We start from the raw sequence: 23,603 nt of genomic DNA, 5'->3' as shown, positions 1-23,603 counted from the left end.
CATTCGCGCCAGATAAGTGCCAGGCAATGACCATCTCCAACAAGAGAGAGTCTAACCATCTCCCTTGGACATTCAACGGCACTACCATTGCCGAATCCCCCACCATCAACATCCTGAAGGTCACCATTGACCAGAAACTTAACTGGACCAGCCACATAAATACTGTGGCTACAAGAGCAGGTCAGAGGCTGGGTATTCTGCGGCGAGTGACTCACCTCCTGACTCCCCAAAGCCTTTCCACTATCTACAAGGCACAAGTCAGGAATGTGATGGAATATTCTCCACTTGCCTGGATGAGTACTGCTCCAACAACACTCAAGAAGCTCGACACCATCCAGGACAAAGCAGCATTTGATTGGCACCCCATCCACCACCTTAAACATTCACTCCCTTCACCACCGGTGCACCATGGCTGCAGTGTGTACCATCCACAGGATACACTGCAGCAACTCGCCAATGCTTCTTCAACAGCACCTCCCAAACCCGCGACCTCTACTACCTAGAAGGACAAGGGCAGCAGGCACATGGGAACACCACCACCTGCACGTTCCCCTCCAAGTCACACACCATCCCGACTTGGAAATATAACATCGCTGGGTCAAAGTCCTGGAACTCTCTTCCTAACAGCACTGTGGGAGAACCTTCACCACACGGACTGCAGCGATTCAAGAAGGCAGCTGACCACCACCTTCTCAAGGGCAATTAGGGATGGGCAAGAAATGCTGGCCTTGCCAGCGACACCCACATCCCATGAACAAATAAAAAAATGACCACACCTTGAGTACAGCGCCCAGTTTGAATTGCAGAGAAACAAGGGAAACACTCCAGCATTGGACGCAATGCACAGAAGAGCCATGAGGCTGATCCCTAATATCAAGAGTCGGAGTTATAAGGACAGACTGGAGAGACTTGGGCTTTTTAGCCTGGGAAGGAGGGAGCCGAGAGGTAAAAGGTCCTCTAAAAGTTATAAAAATAATAAATGACATGGAAAATGTTAATCTGGGATACACTTTAAATTACATTGTGTGAGTAGGACAAGGGAACATAGGTTCAAACTAAAAGGTAATTTTAAGACTGCAATAGGGAAGTTCTTCACATATTAGAGAGATGAACACTTGGAATAGATTTCTGGGCAGAGTGGTGGAGGCAAAATTCCTGAAAACATTTTTTTAAAAAAACAATTAGAAGCTGCAAAGGGAGGGCTGTAGGGTGATTTTAGACAGATGAATTAAGATGGAACAAATGGCCATCCTCATCTGTAAGGATCTTGTGATCATAGTTCAAAATTAATAGCTGAATGTCTGACCCTGAGTGTCAGGCACATAACAATGTACTTGCATTTCTCTGCTGTTAATCTTATGTGCTCATCATATTTTTTATTAAGGCAGCATATTAGAGAGGGGTTGAATGTGTTTAAAGCTGTACAATATATTGTAGCAAATATCTATTCAGAATACATAGTTTGTAACTGTCACATTTATATGTGAAATATATGTTGCAGATGAACACGTTTTGGAATTTTGACGATGATATGGTCATGTTTTTGAAGACTGTTTAATTGATTTATGGTATATGGAAACAATACTATAAACTCCAATTAAATAAATCCTTGCATGTAATATGGCGGAGCAGATTTTTACTTTTATGTCCTTAAGTTTAAAGTTTTTTTTATATAACCAAGGCCGAGAAATAGATCAGACTTTAATCTGCACTGTGCATCTTCCCTTCTCTACTAAATATTTCTGCAACTGTGCTTAGTGTATTAAGTAAAATCTTTTGGTAACACATTTTAAATACAGCACTTTTTTGTTCAGAAACTTCCTCCAAACCTGAATAATGAGACCGACCTTTCAGACCTTATACCATAAGTGGTGTTTTCAGCAGAACCTAGAGAATAATGGATAGTTGGCAGAGATGACCGTAAAATCTCATTATGGAAGTTCAGATAACCTCAAATCACAAGTACAGGTTAAGCAGTTTATTATAGTCATCTGAATTTTAAATTCAATTTTTGCTTCACCAGGTCCTCCTTTGTTTTCTTTAAATCTAATAAAAATGCAGTCATTCTTGCCACGTTATACTATCTGGAATGGATGTTGTGTATTTTACCCCTCTTCTCCTTTCTCATCCCTCTTACCCCGGCTTTATCGTCTGGTGAAAAATTTAAAACAAATCTCCAATGGTCATTGAGACATTTTTGCTTGACAATGAAGATGTGTGGTAAATTCCTTCAGTTTCTTGTAGACTGCCTCAAAACTTTGAGCAGATTGATTAGAATGAGTTTAAAAAGTTGGGCTTGATCAACAGCTTGGAGAACTAATAAACCACAAAGAAATTCAAATTCCAAACTATTGATGCCATTTGTAGTTGTTTTGAAAGGGAACTGATCAATATTCTTCAATGATCCGCCTTCAGTGTTCGAATATCTCCCTTTCGTTTCTGTGACCAGAACTGAACCAAATACCAAGGTATGGTCACAGAAACGAAAGGGAGATATTCGAACACTGAAGGCGGATCATTGAAGAATATTGTACAGTTTGAGCATGACTTGCTCCAGTCTTATGGTTATGTAGTTTGTACAAAAACAATGCATGTTTAAAAAATGGGAAATGTGCAATTTGTTGGCATGCCTAGTCAAACACCATCTTGCATTTGTTGTGTGTAATCCCAAGCAACACAATTTGGTGATGTAATTAAATATGAACATATTGGGCGGAAGTCCATTGAGCCTTTTACCCAATCTACTCTTCCAAACTTCTCATCAGATTCCTTACTTTTAATTCTGGAACTAATAGCCTTAAATCCTATTTATCAACCGGAATTCAACCCTTTAAAAAAAAAATTGCCATGGTATTCTGCTCTACCACCGGAGCTGGTAATGTATTCCACATTTGCATCACATTCCTACTGAAAAAGTTGCCTCAATTTTCTATTTTAACACTCAACTTTAAATTATGTCCCCTAGTCCTCAAATCATAGAACACAGAAGGCCATTTGGCCAATCGTGCCTGTGTCCGGTCTTTGAAAGGGCTATCCATTTAGTCCCATTCCCCTGCTCTTTCCCCATAGCCCTGCACATTTTTCCTTTTCAAGTACATATCCAATTCCCTTTTGAAAGTTACTATTGAATCTACTTCCACAGCCCTTCCAGGCAGTACATTTCAAATCATCATAACTCACTGCATTTAATTTTTAAAAAATCTCATCTTCCCTCTGGTTCCTTTGCCAATTGCCGTAAATCTGTGTCCTCTGGTTACCGACCCTCCCTACCAGTGCAAAGTTTCTCCTTATTTACTCTATCAAAACCCCTCATAATTTTGAACACATCCAATTAAATTTCTCCTTAAACCTTCTCTACTCTAACGAGAACAATCCCAGCTTCTCAAGTTTCTCCACATAACTGAAGTCTCTCATCCCTGGTATCATTTTGGTAAATCTCCTCTGCACCCTCTCCAAGCTCTTGACATCCTTCCTAAAGTGTGGTGCTCAGAATTGGACACAATCCTTCAGCTGAGGCCTAACCAGTGATTTATAAAGGTTTAGAAATCCTTCCTGACAGAAGAACTTTTTGAGAGCCTGGGAACAAATTGCATATTTATTAATCTTTTTTCCAATGAGAATTTGTTAAGAATGTGAACTACATCTTTAAAAGCAGGAATAGTGTGGTTGTAAGGAGGATTTAAATTTTTTTGAGTTAATAGCAGGACAGGATGATTGCTAAGTTAGCTGATCTTACCCAGGGCCGCTGTTGGGATGTGAGAATTGGCCACAGTGCTTCTAAGTTAGGGAGGAAGAAAATCAGTCAGATTTCCTGGTCCTGAGTGCTAATCACTGGTTGTGTGAGTTTTGGGTAGGGACACGATCAGTCTCTTAGCTTTGACGTCCCCCACAGTTGAACAGTGCCACTTGGGCAAGGTACTGGAGGATGATTGGTGCCTGTGCAACCAAACTTCAGCAAGGAGTCAATCCTTTCAGGGAAGAATGTAGGGGAAACAATTTATGACAATTCAGATGTTTGCATTCATGCCAAGACTGTGAAGCTTCAAGTCTTCATTATGTATTGTGCATTAAATGTTTTAATGTGCAATATTTTAATGGTAAATCAATTTTTTGAACAGATTTACAAAAACACAAGTTCCTTTATTTAGGTAGTTTTTATTGTCACTAAAGCATAAGGCAGTATTTTACCAAAAGGAGATAATGCTACAAGACACAGTAGCATGTCTTTCAAGATAGTCTGGTATACAAAGCAGCAGAATAACCAAGGTGATGATAGTAGTTCACATACCTAAACCCTTGCATAAGGTAGGCGGATGTAGCACTGTTTAGCCTCCAGTACTATGAACCTGCTTTATAGCATACCTGGGGAACAGGATTCATTTACTGTCTGCATATTGGTATGCAGAAACCACGTGGGAGCATTATATCTTTCAGTGCCAATATTTTAAAATTTTTATTGTATAATAAAAGGTCTATTCAAAAATGGCTGTGGGTTTAATTTCCTCTTTCTGCGACACCTGTGATGTGTTTGTGAAAATTTCTGTCTGCAGTTTATTTTAAACAGAGGAACGACTGAGTCAAAATAGCACGGCAGGGATTTATGCACATTAATAGTTGTGCTAAAAGTTGCGCAGAGAGGAAATTGAACCCATTGTTCAGCACTAATGCTCTGCAGATAGTCAGAATTACTAATCATTAAGAAAACTTATTTTCCCCCCGCTCGAAAGTCTTATTTTTAAAACTCTTTATTTTCTAGTAAGTTTTAAGATGTTACATTTTATTGATCTCCAATTTGTAACTACAGTATCAAACAGTACCTTGTTTATAATTCCTGGCTGCAATTCACGCACTCAGGACCAAGAGAACTCTGCACATACATATAAGTATGCAACAGCTCCCGACTGTTAAATTATGAGTTTTTTTGAGAACGTGGATGGGTGCGTCCGCGCTCTTAAAAACAAGTGCTCCTCTACTTTACAAAATACCCAGGCTGTCCTAAATCTCCCTCCTGAGCACTTCATAATCTTGAGTTGATACTGCACTGGAGTTGAATCCAAAATGTGAAACCACTGCAAGAGGGGGTCTTGCACCATTCCCCTCTGAAGTCATTGTAGTGTCACTTTTACATTGTTGAGAAGTGGAAGCAACTTTGCAGTGACACAAAAGTAACTATAACCATGTTGTAAAAGGCAAAAATGTGAACTTGTGATGCAGAATTAACTGGAACAGGAAGGACTGTCCCAATATGTAGTACTAAGAAACTAGCGCTAATTGCAAAAGCAAAATTACAAATTAGGATTGCTCCGCCTTTGTTTAGTGACTTCATTCCTGGAAACGCACTAAATCTACAGTCAAATCTTGACTTTTTGCAAGATAGAAATTAGTTTGGAAAGCAGTTAAAAAATTCCATCAGAAACTATTACTGTGTCTGTAGAAGGCAATTACTTGTAGAAATAAACAAACATGTAAAATTAGAACTCCCAACAAGCACCCAAATGCAAACAGCATAGAAAAAAATGGAGGCCAACTTTCCCTACTGGTTTCTGCTAGAAACTCCTCAGCAATGCTCTTCACTATGTCACTCTCCTTTCTCCACATTTCTGGTATTTTACACTCTGCTCTCTCGAACATTCTCCGCATCTCTCAAAGTAGGAAATACCCTGCAATAAGTTTTGGCCTCATTACTTGGCACAAGTGCTTGAAACGTGCATCTATATGGTACTTAGCTTTTCAGTGCAGTAACTTTTAACTCCCAATCCCTGTGAAATGCTGAAATGCAGATCAACCACTATGTTATCTTACGTGGATGACTTACAAATGTTCACAGTAGCTATTCTAGAACAAGAATTGTCACAATCAGCAGTATTTTATAATGAACACAGCGTAGACCGACATCTCTATTTTCATCAGTTTAGTCTGATCCAGCCACGGGGCACAATTACATTTATATACACTTTTTAAAAAAAAGAAACTTCCATACAATTATTGTAATACCATGTAGCTGTGCTATTTTCTTAAACTTTATAAGAAGACATCAATTTATTGAACATCTGGGACAATGAATGGATTTTCAATTACAGTTGAGCATTCTGATTTGATAACACAAATTTCATAATGGTAATAGACATGCAGCGAGGATGCCTGGCACTATCTAATAAAGCAATGCATTCAATAATTTGCAGTTAGAAAGTTTCAGTCCATTTAATAATGGAACTCCGATTGGGGAAGAATAATGCAAAGAGTTTGTCTACATGTGCCAAAGTTTCCTGAGAACAAAAATTACTGATCTATAAAATCTAACACAGCAGCGAAAAATAATGGCTGAAGTAGTGATTCACTATATCACAGGGCTGAAGTGCACAGAAAGACATCTAAACTCAAAAAGGTATAGGGCCAGATTATGGTTGGTGCATTGTCTGTTTTGGCATGATCAATCAATTATTCATGCAAGTGGCAAACTTTCTGGCTCTCAAAAGATTCAATCAGAGGCTTCAAACAAATCTAATCTGCCGTGGCTTCTACAGAAGTTGCCATGGAATTAGTTTGACCACATGGCTTCTAATCCAAAAATTATGGGACAGTTAATTTCCATTTATGCTCTTTAGGATTACAGAATAACATAAATCCAGAAATACAATGCAAAGCAGAAAAGCACATCATACTTCTTTGTAGTAGTAAGACTATCTTAATTTGTGAGAATTAAATCCAAGCTGCTAAAACAAACGACTTCTCCATTAAAAGCATTTACATTTCATTTACTAGTATATGAAAGTTTGCAATAATACAATCTTAAAAATAGAATGCAGTAATACAAGAGATCAACGAGTTCCATCAGCTACCAGGTTTTTTTTTTCTGTTTTACAAACCAATCTGTTCCATAACTTTTGTCTTAGATGAACTGATTTCAGGAAGGATCAAATCAGTCATAAGTAGAACACTCACCCAGGGAAAGTTAGAAGTTGCATACAAACAATACATCAAAAATGTTAGAGGTAATAACCCACACAAGCAGTACAGATAGTATTGTGAATACTGTGGTCTGAAATGTAAAGCGTGTGTAATTGTTGTAAGGATAGTTTAAACTCTAAATCGAAATGTTCATATTAGCTATATTGTGAGCAACAGCACCTCAGACTTTTTTCATGAAACATTAAATAGGAATTATCTTTGTTTGGCCATGAGATTTTTGCCTATGACTGTACATTTCATGCATGGATGGGATGCAGGTGACTGACCCTGAGAAATGCTTTGGGGAAGATCCTGTAATATCTTTTTAAAGCTATTGGAATTATTCCTATTGGGCAATGATTGGCTATAGAATCTCAATGCATGGGTGATTTTAATCCTTTCTTATCAAGACTTTTTTGGAGACAGCAATAGGCTCAAACAGATAAAACGTATCTAAAATCAGATTTGTAACTTTCTGGTTACCTTGTCAATCTTGAGTTAGGTAATAAAGGGCATGTGAACAAAACCAATAGGTGAACAAAAGAGCACTCTACTTTCCTTTTGAAATGGTCGTAGACACACTTTGTTCACACATTCACAGTGCAAATATCACATTTCTTCCCCTCCCCCTGCCTCTTACATTTTGATAAAGAACTGGAAAGTTTCATTTCAACACCACCAGCCATCCATGAAAACACAAATATTCCCATTCCCAATGCAACTGTTTGAGGAATGTGGCAAATGCTATAAGGCAGCATGTTTATCTCTTTTGGCTCAAATGTCTTTTGCATAGGACAGCACACAAACCAAGACTGGGGAAAGCATGCATGCTCAGTGCACATTACCACATCATTCACTACCTTCAGTAAATAAATACACTCATTACTAGGCAGATCCCTTAGCCTGGAGGTCCAAGCCTTGCATTCTAAAAAATAATCCACGCAATTCAACTTGCATCCACTTGCCCTCTATAAAAATTGCATATACTAATCCCACTATATTCTCTAAATTAAGTTTGCATAACAAATTGTGATGTAATACTATGGTGACCATATATAGCAGATAATCAATTATTTTGATCAGTGTAGCAGACGCTTTGCCATTTTGTCTGATCATCTCGGTCTTGCCTAGCAAGCAGGTGTCCTAAAATCAAAATGCAGCAAGTTATGGCTACAAATGGTTATCTCCCAAGCTTTTGCTGCAAAAGTAATCCTGATTACTGCATGCTTAAATGGCAGCCTTTACTGTCTGGTGGATCTATTGCTGGACAAAGAAAGCTGCCTCGCTATTTAGTAAACAGAGTTACTGTTAATAGCAAGCTGTGACTAAGTGAACATTCCATCCACCCCTATGAAGATGCAAGGCTGGGAAAGATGAATATTGAGCAATCATTCTCTTTCCACAGATAAAGGGCCAGACTGTACTCCAGACAAGCAGGTAACCTGAGTTAAATGAACTCTTTTAATGATCCTAAGCTCAGTAAGAAGAAAAGAAACTGCTACGCCTAGATAGTTAAATTTGTATGTTAATCATCGCATGATGTTTGTGCCAAGCACCACCCTCCTTCTTGGGTGTAATTATACTAATAAAGAAAAGCTTTGAGCACATTTTTTGAATCAAATACAGTTGATGCTATTTTGATCCATAACAATCTCCCCTGGAGGAAGGTTTACACTTTTTCTAAAGAAGCAATTCTACAAATGGCCAAAGCTCTAAAGTGCAAGAAGCAAAATGGGCAATGCTGAACTGAGCTAGTCCTGCATCTACTACAGCTCCTTCAATCATAGTCAGTAGCAACAAAAAAAACACCCCTGCGAACACTCAGGTTGTGGCCTAGGAGCTTAGTTTCGGTCGAAGCACCCACAGTTCAAAAGAAGTCATGTCAGTCCTCTGATTTACAGAAATAGATTAAAGTGTGATTTGTAATCTTTGAGCTTGTACAGTAAGAATCTTCTGTGCATAGTGGTAGAAGAATTATTTGCTACAACTGGTTCCTTTTACATTAAATCTGGAGGAACGAGAAGTACACTGAAATGTTTTGATGTAATTTCACTTTTTTTGGTCTTTGCACCAATGCTAATGAGAGCAGTAAAATTACTAGTGGTTAAAATGTCAATATTCTGAAAATCGTTTTTCTTTTAAACTGTTTCAGAAAGTACTCAAAACTTTGATTCTGGTACATGATTAACTGAGTACAGGGATTTAGGAAAAGGTGCCATGTATTTAGAACTCTACATCAACTGTGTGTGACAGCATTATGCATAATGTAGTGGCTACCTAAATTCTTATGGTTGACTCCTTTTATAAGAATTTATTTTAAGCATTCAGGATCCTTGGCTTTATAAATAGAGGCATAAGAGTACAAAAGCAAGGAAGGTATGGAAAACCCTTATGAATCACTGGTTAGGCCTCAGCTGGAGTACTGTGTCCAATTCTGGGCACCGCACTTCAGGAAGGATGTCAATGCCTTGGAGAGGGTGCAGGGGAGATTTACTAGAATGGTACCAGGGATGAGGGACTTCAGTTATGTGGAGAGACTGGAGAATCTGGGGTTGTTTTCCTTACAGCAGAGATGGTTAAGGGGAGATTTGACAGAGGTGTTCATAATTGAGGGATTTTGATAGAGTAGATGGGGGGAAACAGTTTCCACTGGCAGGAGGGACAGTAACCAGAGGACACTGATTTAAGATAATTGGCAAAAAATCCAGGTGGGAAATGAGGGAGAATTTTTTTTATTCAGTGAGTTGTTATGATCTGGAATGCACTACTTCAAAAGATGGTGGAAGCAGTTTCAATGGTAACTTTCAAAAGGGATTTGGCTATATACTTGAAAAGGACAAATCTTCAGGCCTATGGGGGGGGAAAGCAGAGTGGGACTAATTGGATAGCTCTTTCAAAGAGCCGGCATACATGATGGACCGAATGGCCTCCTTCTGTGCTCTATTTTTTAAATTCATTCATGGGATGTGGCCGTCACTGGCAAGGCCAACAGTTATTGTCCATCCCTAATTGCCCTTGATTCTATGATTTGATCCAGCACATGATTAGCACACACAAGTATGAGGTGATCATGTTAAGTCACACAATAATCTGGTTATCAAGCTGAAGATTTCTGATGGCCTAGGGTGCACTTGGGCTACAATGATCAGATTTAACTGCTGCAGGTTTTGAAATCATCCGTATGGAAGAATTGATTTAAAGCAACCACATGGGAATTTGGGCCAGATCTGCAAATCACACTCCTAAAGTTTGAGAAATCATCTAAAGAGAAAAGTAACCTAAGAACTGAAAGGAAGTGCAGAAATTAAACGGGAGTGTGCACTACTGGCTTAACTGAATTACTCCAGTTTTGTTTGTTTTGAATACTTGATGTTTTTTGATTGCAAGTACAATGGGCACTGGTCTGTACTGCTTTCACATGACTTTAACATTCTCAACCTAACTACAAGATCAACCTGCAACAGTCAAAATGCATCATGTAACACAATTTGCGAGGGCATGAATCCATTTTCTAGCTAGCTCTTTCCCTAGGCATATATAAGTTAGGGCTGAAGTGGGTTGTCAGTCAGATCTGTGGGGATTTAATATTCTGATCACAGTCCTTCTAGCCTCTGGACTACAAACCATAATAATTAAATTAGGGGGCATGATCAGAATGCTTGAGGAGTAGGGCCTTCTGGTCATAATCCATGCACTATTTATTGGAGAGGAGTGGAATTCACATGGGGCTGCAACATGTTTGTTATTGACCATCTCAAGTTGAAGTATCTGGAAATTGTAAGGGTATGCCTCCATTCTTGTTACTTGCGGGTCTGGGTCTTATTCCAACTCCCTCAAGGCCTTTTGGGTTGTCTGAAGTGGAGTTGAGTAAAGTAGACCAAGTGAAGTGCTTGACAGCTGTCTGAGATTGGGGAAATGCCTAGCTGTGTGACCTGCTACACATTATGACTTCCCACCCCTAGAAAATAAGCAGACCTGTATGAGAAGTTAGGTGAGCAAGCAGCAACGCTTTGTTCAAGACCTGCTAAAGGACAACCTCACAATTCCAAAGGTTCAATGCCTCAAGTATGTACAGCCATGTCAATAAGGTGGAAAGTACACTTGCTGCAAACTGTTACTGTAGTTTTCTGTAAAGCTACTACAATTCCAGAATATTTCATCCAGGAGTTTCTGAATTCTAAACAAGGAGAACAGTAAAGCTCAACTTATAGCTGAGAGAGATCTTCGTAATGTACCAAGCATTTTTGCAGTCAGTCAGTCACGTGGAAAATTTAGAAACTAATGGGTTCTATTTGTAAGTAGACAATGAATGTTCTGTTATGAAAAACTTGACTTCTCACTAAATATCAATGACGTTAACCCAGGAAATATTCTTGAAGTCTGTCGTTATTTGATTAAAATGGAGTTGGAAGACAGCAGGCCCCGCTATCGTGATTACACAGAAGTGCTGAGTAATGTTTACAGTATGGGAGTGTACAGAAAATCACCAGGCAGGCATGATAGATAGTGGTGAAATGTGTAGCAGAGTAAGAATGTGGTGGCGGAAACATACAATCTTGAACATATTCCTAAATGTTGGGTTGTCTATGTTCCCTGCATTTCTTTCTTTGGTACTTTTTGGTATTTAAAGCTGCAGTTCTGTTTTTTAAATAATTAACCTAGATACAAAACTTAAACATTTTGGAATACACACTGGAATTTAGTTTTAGTAAATGTAACTTGGTTAAATTTAAATTCAGTAAGTTTTGATTCTAAATTTCTTGATTTGAGTTTAAGTCCACACTTTCCAAATAAATTGCTTGAATTCACTAGATTACTGGCTTGAAATTGTACAGAGTACAAGAAAGTGACAGAAAATTGTGTCAGGTATACACCCAAGGCTTTAACGCTTAGGATTTGTAATTAATTTTGCCTTAAGCGTACCTGAGAAAAGCTCTAAAAGAATCAATCTCTAAAGCATGCCTAAGCATTTTGTAACTTATGCCATCAAAATCCTTTTTGAGTTATGTACGGATCATATGAAATACTTCAGAAACTTTGGTTCTGAGGTTTCTCCATTAGAGCCAGTTGTCTTTGGTTATTAGCTAACTTGTCAAATGAATATTATAAAATATAATGCACCTTTTTAATTCTAGTAATTTTAGGTATATGTGCAGTAAATTGGAAAGCACAACTAAAGCAATTTTTTTTTAAAATAGCTGTATGTGGAGACATTCTGTTAGTGCTGTGATTATTGTTGGCTTCAATAACAAATGAAGGATTTTGATGACCTGCCTCTTTTGATCAACTGAAGGAAGACCCAGTAGGAGGCTGTATGGACAAGTTTCCCTGCTCAACTCATCTTAACACTTCATACAAAACGCCATGTATTTTCGTTAACATTGCCTTGGTAAAATGATAGATAAATTAACAACTATGCAATATTATGTTAGACTTCTTTAGTGATTGAGAGGCAACATTGATGCTTTTGTTGAAGGTATGATTCTTTTTTTGCTTTGGGTATATGTTGACTTTCCTCTCATAGTACAGTAAAATCTGCTGTATGAATTGTACTAACTGGAGTATAATGTATGTACGAGTGCACGCTCTCTTTTACTCCTCTGACACCTGAGTAGATGTAATTGTGGCTGTAATTTGTTAGATCATTTGAGCAGTCCAGATATTTTATTAGGGCAATAACTGTCAGTCCATTTGACCTTTTGCTATAATTATGTGATTGCGACCCTCCACAATTTAGAACTACTTGTTTTTATCGTATGGGCTGTTGAATTGCTGAGTATATAAAAGGTGTCTGAGAAAGCCAAGTGTACCTTGCAGTCAAGATGTAACTGCTGTTTCCCTCCCTAACTATACTAGTAACCATGCAGTTGTTGGCATGGGTGATCTGCTTGCCTATGTATCTGAATAAATGTGTTCATATGTTGAAGTAGTTGGCATTCAGTTAGTGTTTGTGTCCAGATTTGGTCAGTTTGTGCATCTCCAGGCCACTAACATTAGCAAAGCTGTCCCCATGCAAGGCAAACAAAAAAAATCAACTTAATGCAGTCTCTCAAGCTCTGAAACGATACAAGAAACATTCTCTTACATCTCCCTGAATATAAATAAATCTGTAACACACCACACACGTACATAAATCATTCAAGCTGCTGCCAAACCAAGGCCAAATAAAGCACTACTGAGGAATTCTTAGGAAGAGTTGTCCTCAAGTTTGCATCCCTCCTGCCCACAGTAAAGAGTGATTTTCTGTTGTTTAATGTTTGTGTGTGTATACCTATATGCACTCATTAATATCCTTCAAGAAATAACACATTTTCTGCATCTGATGTACTTCAAATAGTTATGGCTAAATGCCTGCAATGTGATATTTTTCACCTCACCATCATAAGTTCAATCTAATTTTTTTTATTTCTCCCACCATTTACAAAAATGTTTTGCGATTTCTTTAGGTTCAGATATAGTAATCTTTTAACAATTTTCACCAGCATGCTCCCCGTTAACAAGAATGCATTTGATAGCTCTGCCAGCGAAGATGTTAATTTAGCATTTTACCAACCAAATGCAGGTTGCTATAATTTCTAGTAATAAAATAGATTTTGTTAATAACTTGTCAGCAGATTTAAGTGCATTAATCCCTAACTTTGTAAACCTCTTCTCTAAACTAGCTGCTTAAATCGATGCTAGCTTACACACAAAAGGAAACTGAATAAAACATTTAACCTTCACGCTATTGTATTGAAGAATATTTCAAAAGGGACCTGGGTGATTGTAAAAGGTGGTGAGCCCAGTTGTAACTTAGGTGTCATTAACTACAGTATGATACAGGTATCCTCTCTTATAGGCACTCAGTGGGTAGAATGTAGCCACAACGAACTTGCCATCGAACATTCTTCCAGTCAGCATCTGCTGGGCTATTTTGCAATCACCAGCACTTCTGAATTCAACAAAAACCTAGTTTTTAAAGAAGAAAGAGAATCAGAGTCTGACATTTCATTTAATTTTTAAAAACCATATTATTTACAGGCCAGGCTTTTGAAGCAGCTAAATAGCTAATTCCTCTTGAGAAAAAATGTGATTTAATTGAAACTGAATCTTGTTAAGGATTCACCTTTTCTATTATTAGTAACTGCTTGAAAAACTGAGGTAAATTGCTCTTGTCCATTTGCATTTAAGTAAGGTAACTGTAAAACATCACAGTAAATCTTTACAAGCCAATACAATCTTTTGCACCCCATGGAGAAGAGGAAGCATGGTATAACCCCGTAAGTGTTACCTATCTAAAGTGACACCAATCCTGATTCTCATTCTTTAAATTAATATCAAACCGCATATTTTTCCTATAATGTGCATTAAACTGTTGCTCAATCCAACTTTTACTGATAAGCCACGAGATCTGAAAGTCGTGTACAGCCCTGGTTTAAAAAGTACTTTGTATCGCATTTTAGAAAATCCAGAATGCAGATGATTTTAAATTGGTCATTTTATTACGTTTTAAAACAAAACTATACAGTGTGGATTGCCTCATATTATTTGTGCTTTTCTTCAATGCATGCCATTTCTATTTTGTTAGTCGGTCCAAAATGATCCTCAGTTCCAGGTAATGACTGTGTGAAGTTTCGCACAGTTTTAATTGCCTTTCTGAACTCATCCAGGGAAGGGATCACTGGTTCTGTGCCTTCCACGTCCTCGTCACCACCTCTCTCCGACTCAAGGTCACTGATTCATGATACAGAATGTCCACCTGGATTTTTTTTTTATTACCGCTGTCCATGCACTCTTGTCATCTCCCTTAGTAATTTTGCACACCAGGTTTTGAAGCACTGTATAACACCCTGCTCCAAGGGCTGTAGAACACTTGTTGCATTAGGAGGGAGAATGTGCACAGTAATTACTTTCAGAGCATTGACTTTTGGACGCGCAGCGGCATTGTCAATGAAAACAGTTATTTTTCAATTAGTCTCTGTTGAATTCCATCGTTGTGTCCGGGTAGATCCTGCTTAAGTGTTCATTGTAGTAGGGCTAATTTCCATTGGGAAAAAAAAATCAGGTCTTGCCACCGGGTTCGTTATAAGCAGGGTTCATTATGGTGAAGTTTGACTTTTACTATCATAAAATATGAGGTATTGGAGGGAAATAGGTTTGCATCTTTCGCCTCTGGGTCTGAATCCAATCCAGTCTAATGGGGCGAAAGTCTTAATACCTTTCTTGTTTGAATAGAATCACCTCCACATACTGCAGAAGCTCAGGTGACAAGAAGAATTGTTAACGACTCGGTCCCTATCTTGACAAAATATCAATGTCAGTTCTCTTTGCTACACTCTAAAAACAACTCTGTGGATGGAGATCAGACTCCAGAAATTCTGGTTCAACAACTGCATTGCTGCTATTCCTTTTATCCTGGCGAAGACCCTGTCCCAAATCCCAGGGATGGGACCATTTGTCTAATAGAAATGGGGGCACCTGACTTCTGGAGTGACATATTGTCATTCTTCCGTGAAGCATGCGGTCGGCCTGGCCAACGATCAACATTTTTGTGCTGACCTGTTCGTGCATTTCAAATTCCTAAAGGCAATCCGTTTCTCTCTGATCGATTTGCCATTGGGACATGGCATTGCAGGCCCCACTTACAGATCGTGCAAGTGTACTTTCCATTCGCCGTATGCTAGGCAGGACTTCCAGAGAAGCCTGGCATCCTGCAAGTCCAACCTCCAGACATGTTGTAATGGAAGGAAGGTGGGTATAAGAAGCACCCATCCCCCTGACAGAATTGCCGAGTGGCGAGAAAGGTGTAGAGGCCCAAATTCCTCCTCATTCCAGGTTATGGAAATTCTACACCCAAGATCCGATTCTGAGGCAGACAAAATAGGATCACTGGACTGATTGGGTGAAATCAGGGCTCGTGGAGAATACTTCCATTTCGAGAATGAAGCATCCAATACAATAAATAATTTAACTTCTTTCCAACATCCTCCACATCTTGTGGGAGACAGACTCGGTATATGTAAGATAAAGTAATTTTGCCTACATAAAATGCTTGCATCAAGAACTGAGCTGCTGATTAAATCCAAGGAATATTAAAAAGAACATGTAGGCTGCTCACTTTATTTCTAAAAAGGTTAGTCCATGATGGAAAAGTAGAACTAATAGAAAGACTCCTAATCTTGCTGAAGTTTTATACCAGCTAGGTGGTAATGCAGAATACATTCATCCAGCCCTACTGCCAATCTATATTCTGATATGGCAGTATAGGGATTGTTTCCTGTTGTCAGCTTGCACATACACCTATGGTATGTGAAGGATGCCAGAATGAAGATTGGAAAAATGCATACTGGTGTACTAAGGCTCATCTTTTGAGTGAAGGGTCTACTTTTATTTGGGGATTCCATTCTACAGAAGTGATATCCTTGACCTTGATGAGCAAAAAAAATACACAGGGCACAAAAAACAGAATTCATGGTTGCTAAAGGTAATTTGATCAAAGCTTTTGGATCATTAGGATTTTTGTTTTATAGCCATCATTCTAGTGTGGAGTTCAACAAGTCACTTGTCTAAAGAGGAAGGAAGAGTTTCCAAATTTAGTTTCAAATTTCTATCAGGAAGGGAAAATAGCCAGTTTGCTCATTACACACCTTCTGTCATTTAGTCAACGAATACTTGTACTGCTTTCATCAGTCTCTAGTCCTAGCTGTTCTGCTATCTCATTCAGACTACATTTTCCCCGAGGAAACAACCCTCTCTTACTTTGAAAATAGAAGAAATATAAAACAAATCAAGAGATATGTTTACCTGGCCTTTACCAGGATTCTCCTTTGGGACAAGCAGAGACATAACTGGTCCAAACTTCTGACATTCTTCCCTCACATCTTCCACAACATCTGTTTGGAAAAGCAAACTGGATTTTAAATTAATTTCAAATACAGTAATGTCTTCTTGAATATAAAACCTATTCAAGCTGTCCAAACCAAACCTCATTCCTTTCCAATATTTTAGCACTATTTAATTGTTTAGAAAATACCTGCCCACAAGTGAAAAGGGAGACACCAACTGACCTTCATATTCTTCTTCACTCCGAAGATGGCTATCATCAATAACATTGAGTAGTCTCAGCACTGGGGTTGGAAGCATAACCAAATCTTCAATATGAGGTGCTAGTAAAGAAAATTAACACGGTGAGGACTTTATTTCAGCTGTAGGTATTGTCACAGTTCTACTTAAAAATGCAAAAGTAAAAAAAGGTTAACACTTTTTCTAAAGTGAGTGTGTGTGTATATGGAATTGCACTGGAGCTAAGAGACTGAGGATGTGTTATGAAAGTCAGCCCAAGGGTTTTTCCCAGAAGATATGGGGAAGAAATGGAATAGAAAGCTGTCTCAGAAACACGTGATCACTATTTCAAGCGCTTCCAGGGAAGCCAATGTAGGCTTTTATTGTATGATGGGAAATAGAGAATTTTTTTTTTTGCAGAGACATACTGATATATACTAGCATGTATTAAAAGTGCTAATTAGGTCAGTATCCTCAAGCCTGCAACCCTATTTATTTTGTTTCTGGCACAGTCAGCAGCATAGGCAAAGCTAAGATGATATATTTTCACATCTGTTAATACAAACAGATCTTCTCCTTCACTTAGTCAATGTTGTTCAATATTTTCATCTGTACTCACTAAGCATAGCTAAGCTGTGTAAAATGCAAAGGAACACAAAGGAGCAAATGCAATTCCTGATATTTATTATTGAAGATACACTGCACAATAAATATGCCTCCACAATGTGCAGCATTGTTAATACCTCAAGTATTTTATATTACTGCTATCAGAAAGGAAGTTGTGATTCCACCAGAGAACATATAGGTTAGATTCAGTCATAGTGTTATATAAATAAAGGTCTGTAATGTCAGGTAAATAGCCTAAAGTTCTTTTCACACTCATGGTTTAGTGAATTTGCTTTTAATTGTGTGTTCATTTTTTTAAATTTAAACAAAACCCTCTATTTTCAGAATAAGTATATGTCTTCTGTATGAATAAACCATCATTGATTATCAGTTAAATTATGATTCAATATTTTTCATATGTTCATAAGTTACAAATTTGTAAGAGTCTTCAACACATGGTACACATTGACTTTGTGTGTTCTTTCTCAACATGACTCAATAGGTGTTCATCAAAAGCACTCTAGGACCTGGATACATCAGATTCCCACAAACCAAAGTCTGTAATGTTTTTGCATCAGGAAGTCTGAGGTCTGTACTAGCAGAAACACTTCCTTCAATATCCAATGGATGTGATCCACTTCATTGTGCAGTTCAATTATAACCCTTATGGCACCAGATGCTACTATCACCTACTGGCAACAGTGGGAGTACAATACCAACTGCCTTCAGTTAAACATGACTTACAACCTATTCACAACCCCTCTCCCTGTGGTTTCAACATGTGCATTCCAAAGATTTTAGGACAAATGGCAATAAGAATAGTCATATTAAAATGTAAACACTGTAATGCTATATATCTCTGTAATTGTAAAGTTTTGGACTCTTAAGAACATGCAATACATATAGATTTCTGGACTTACCAAAGGGAATGCTAAAGAAAGGGTTGTATAAAGCACGTTCTGCTGTGGTTCTTTGTGCTGGGTCATCACGAAGCATACTATAATTTAAATATTGGGAGGGGAACAAATTGTCAAGTATTCATACAAACAGCAAATAAGCATTATAAACAACTATCTACATTTTTTCAGTTAGCTGCAAACGATTATTTTCTAATATCCCCAGTGATGTACTCATGAATGTCTAATGCTATAATAAGAGTCCACAGTAAGAGCTTTTTGAACAAATGTCAGGACTGCTTTTTTAATATAAAATATCTTGTGATATAGCATAATTACTGGAGGGGTGTTAGAAACATAGAAAATTTATGGCACAGAAGGAGGTCATTCGGCCCATCGTGACCATGCCAGTCGAAAAAGAGCTACCCAGCCTAATCCCACTTTCCAGCACTTGGTCCATAGCCTTGTAGGTCACGGACTTCAATTGCATATCCAAGTACTTTTTAAAAGTGATGAGGGTTCCTGCCTCTACCACCCTTTCAGGTACTGAGTTCCAGACCCCTACCACCCTCTGGGTGAAAAAAATTCTCTTCAGCTCCCCTACAATCCTTCTACCAATTACTTTAAATCTATGCCCCCTGGTTATTGACCTCTCTGCTAAGGGAAATAGGTCCTTCCTGTCCACTCTATCTAGGCTCCTCATAATTTTATATACCTCAACTAAATCACCCCTCAGCCTCCTCTGTTCCAAAGAAAACAACTCCAACCTATCCAATCTTTCCTCATAGCTAAAATTCTCCAGTCCTGGCAACATCCTTGTAAATCTTCTCTGTAACCTCTCTAGTTCAATCACATCTTTCCTGTAATGTGGTGATCAGAACTGTACGCAGTACAGGGTGTTGCCATATTGAAACGCAGCAATGTTTTAAGAAAAATATTAAAATACATACAGCTAGTGTAGATTTGCTACTCAAGTTATCTATGTGGAAATGACGTCTACTTTAACAAGGAAAGAGTCTTGCTTATGAGCAGAAAGGCCTTTTCTGGTAATCTACAATCATCGTTGATACAACCTACATACTTTGAGATTTTAAAAATCATTTTTTGCTTCAGTGAAAGGATTTGGGATTGAATTAGATTTAAATCTCTGCATGTGAAAGATGTCAGACACTGCCTCTTTGCTTCCTGGGGTGAGAATTAACAAAGGGAAAATCTATGTTCAGGAGACACATCAGGCAGGTTTTTAAAACAAGACAACGAGCTACAGGCCAGAAGGCTGGAGATGGAAGCTAAAATGTAGATTTTACAATTAAGAAGTTGCCTAGAAAGAAAGGTAATCCCAAAAACTAGCAAGCCTGCCCAGAAAAGACCAGGCATGCGGCTTATTTTATTTTTACTTTTCAAAGAGATAAATGAGATTTGAATGAAGTAAATGGAATGTGATTTGACTGTTCTTGTGTGTTCATTTTCTGTCCATAAGATCAGTTGAACAATTCGTATCTGGCCTTGTCTGACCAAGCGTTTCTCAGTCTGCCTTCGGAAGAACTGGAGAAGCATTGTGATGGCATGTGTGAAACACAAATATCCAGTTCAGATTACAAGGCCATTGTTACACCTGATGGATGTGCTATTGTCTAATTAGATATTAGGCTATACTGGCTCAGACCTATTGTAGGAGTGACCAGTACTGCTATACCCAAGAGAATATCTAAAAGCAGGCTTGCAACTTGTTACACACCCTAAAAAGTCTGTTTAGATCATTGATTGAACTCCTCCTGATCATCGGTAAGTACACATAAAATGTCTGCTATATTCTTGAAACACACTCCATGTTTAGATTTTCAGGACACTTTAAAGACAAGTTATTGAGTTATTTTGAAAAGTCCTTGCTATTTGAAATCTCCATTTGCTTCATTAAGAAACTATTTAATCATAAGAACAGTAACACTTGTAATTAAAATGATCACATACAATAATTACTTGAAGTGCAGTTATGTATGTGAATCAGTTTGAGGTGCAATAAAGGAATCAGCCTTGGCTCAGTGGTAGCACTCTCACCTTGGAGTTAGAAGGTTGTGAGTTAAAGCCCCACTCCAGTGTCTTCAGCACATAATCAAGGCTGACACACAAGTATAGTACAGAGGAAGTGCTGGACGATTGGAAGTTCCACCTTTTGGATAGGATGTTAAACCAAGTATACCCTCTTGGGTAGATGTAAAAGATCTCATGGCATTATTTGAAGAAGAGTTGGGGAGATCTCTCAGTGTCCTACCCAACATTTATCGCTTAACCAACACCATTGATAAAAAGATTATCTAATAGTTATCTCATTGTTGTTTGTGCGACATTTCTGTGTCCAAATTGGCTGCCACTTTTGCTTATTGAACAATGACTACACTTCAAAATACGTTACTGGTTGCAAAGCATTTTGGGATGTTTTGAGGACTTAAAAGGGAATATATAAATATTTTCAACTTTTACAGATTTTCCTATTTCTGTGGCACGTTTTGCACAATAGTGAATGCTTGTGATCATTAGGACTCTGGCTGAACTATCAGTAGACATCCAGTTAGACTTTAGCACTCTCTTACTCACCTTTTTATTGCCATGTATTACACAGACTTTTTTCCTGTCCCCATTTAGACACACATATGCATGCACTTATTTAGACAATGTGGAGGGTAAAAGTCCAGATAAGAAATAGTAATCAGTTATCAGAAAATGGTACTTGTTAGTAATGCTTCAAGATGCTGGATTAGTATAATTTACCTTTTGATAACATCTCTGAGGTGGTAAACTGGGATCGCCGGGAATATCATATCTTTACTTGCAAAAATGGAATCAATGATGCCGCAACTGTTTGCCTAGACAGAACAATGTGGAAACATTTAGATCAGAGAGCAAAAGTTCCAAGTGTAATCCTAACAGTCAAGATTTATGAACCTTTAAAAAAAATTGTGTAAGCATTTTTCAGGTATTATGTCCCCATCTTTTGAGCTATGAAAATTCCTTACTTGTGTATACTTCTGTGTAAGAAAAAGGCAAACCTGGACTTGTTTGCGGGAAATGCAGAACACTGGCCGACATAAAATTGGGGCAATCCCCTTATGGCCTGAAAAGTGAATCCAAAGCTGTGAACCCTTACATTCCAAAACTGCAAGTGAGAAATTGCCATATTACTGCTTGGATATGGGCTCTTCAACTTACTCCAGATACATCCCATCTGCTAACTTGTGGCCAGAGTCTCTCTCCTCTTTTTTCATTCGTTCATGGGATGTGGGCGTCACTGGCGAGGCCAGCATTTATTGTCCATCCCTAATTGCCCTTGAGAAGGTGGTGGTGAACCGCCTTATTGAACCGCTGCAGTCCGTGTGGTGAAGGTTCTCCCACAGTGCTGTTAGGAAGGGAGTTCCAGGATTTTGAACAAGCGCCGATGAGGGAACGGCGATATATTTCCAAGTCGGGATGGTGTGAGACTTGGAGGGGAATGTGCAGGTGGTGGTGTTCTCATGCGCCTGCTGACCTTGTCCTTCTATGTGGTAAAGGTTGCGGGTTTGGGAGATGCTGTCAAAAAAGCCTTGGCGAATTGCTGCAGTGCATCCTGTGGATGGTACACACTGTAGCCACGGTGTGCCGGTGGTGAAAGGAGTGAATGTTTAGGGTAGTGGATGGGGTGCCAATCAAGCGGGCTGCTTTGTTCTGGATGGTGTCGAGCTTCTTGAGTGTTGTTGGAGCTGCACTCATCCAGGCAAGTGGAGAGTATACCATCACGCTCCTGACTTGTGCCTTGCAGATGGTGGAAAGGCTTTGGGGAGTCAGGAGGTGAGTCACTAACCACAGAATACCCAGCCTCTGACCTGCTCATGTAGCCACTGTATTTATATGCCATCGAGACACACGACAATGCAAAATTGTCGAGCAGAAATTGATAGCCAAGTTCCGCACCCATGAGGACGGCCTCAACCGGGATCTTGGGTTCATGTCACGCTACACGTAACCCCACCAGCGAAAAAAAATTATCTGTTTTTAATACAACGGGTCATTGTCTTTCTCGTCCTTTCGGATGTTTCTCTCTCTCTCTCTCTCTCTGTCTGTCTTTTGTTCTGGCCGTTTGTGTATTCGGTGGTCCTGTAGGCAACATCTCTGTGTCTGAACACTTTGATTGCCTTGACAACGGGCAGTTGGAAAGATTATCTGTAATCACCAGGTATTGTTCTCTGACTATAAATGCGGTAACCTTCCATGGAATCCGAATCCCACACTCACCTGACGAAGGAGAAAGCCTCCGAAAGCTTGTGATTTTCAAATAAAACAATTGGACTGTAACCTGGTGTTGTAAGATTCCTTGCATTTGTCAACCCCAGTCCATCACCGGCATCTCCACACCTTGTTGGAGATAGTCATTGCCTGGCACTTGTCTGGCACGAATGTTACTTGCCACTTATCAGCTCAATCCTGGATGTTGGTCCAGGTCTTGCTGCATGCGGGCACGGGCTGCTTCATTATCTGAGGGGTTGCAAATGGAACGCTGTGCAATCATCAGCGAACATCCCCATTTCTGACCTTATGATGGAGGGAAGGTCATTGATGAAGCAGCTGAAGATGGTTGGGCCTAGGACACTGCCCTAAGGAACTCCTGCAGCAATGCGCTGGGGTGGAGATGATTGGCCTCCAACAACCACTACCATCTTCCTTTGTACTAGGTATGACTCCAGCCACTGGAGCATTTTCCCCCGATTCGCATTGACTTCAGTTTTACTAGGGCGCCTTGCTGCCTTGATGTCAAGGGCAGTCACTCTCACCTCACCTCTGGAATTCAGCTCTTTTGTCCATGTTTGGGCCAAGTCTGTAATGAGGTCTGGAGCCGAGTGGTCCTGGCGGAACCCAAACTGAGCATCGGTGAGCAGGTTATTGGTGAGTAAGTGCTGCTTGATCACAATGTCGACGACACCATCCATCACTTTGCTGATGACTGAGAGTAGGCTAATGGGGCGGTAATTGGGCGGATTGGATTTGTCCTGCTTTTTGTGGCCAGGACATACCTGGAGCACAAGTCTTCAGCACTACAGCCAGGATGTTGTCAGGGCCCATAGCCTTTGCTATATCCAGTGC

At 39.1% G+C, this 23,603-nt stretch overlaps 1 protein-coding gene across 2 annotated transcripts in view; it reads right to left on the bottom strand.

Moving 5' to 3' along the window:
• Positions 1-4,135: 4,135 nt before the first annotated feature.
• The window catches only part of uhmk1 (U2AF homology motif (UHM) kinase 1), a 33,291-nt gene continuing 13,823 nt past the window's right edge, over positions 4,136-23,603 (bottom strand). For both annotated transcript variants that reach the window (XM_067990656.1, XM_067990658.1), the window contains exons 4-8: positions 21,261-21,355; positions 18,516-18,592; positions 16,995-17,093; positions 16,732-16,820; positions 4,136-13,896 (exon numbers count right to left, since the gene is read on the bottom strand). In XM_067990656.1, the coding sequence (XP_067846757.1) occupies positions 13,741-13,896; positions 16,732-16,820; positions 16,995-17,093; positions 18,516-18,592; positions 21,261-21,355 (516 nt within the window). In that variant the 3' untranslated portion in view covers positions 4,136-13,740. The remainder of the gene's footprint in view (positions 13,897-16,731; positions 16,821-16,994; positions 17,094-18,515; positions 18,593-21,260; positions 21,356-23,603) is intronic.

Source organism: Heptranchias perlo, chromosome 9, assembly GCF_035084215.1.
Source record: "Heptranchias perlo isolate sHepPer1 chromosome 9, sHepPer1.hap1, whole genome shotgun sequence".
Lineage (NCBI taxonomy): Eukaryota > Metazoa > Chordata > Chondrichthyes > Hexanchiformes > Hexanchidae > Heptranchias > Heptranchias perlo.
Note: the sequence above shows the minus strand (reverse complement) of the source record. Positions and strands in the feature narration are given on the sequence as shown.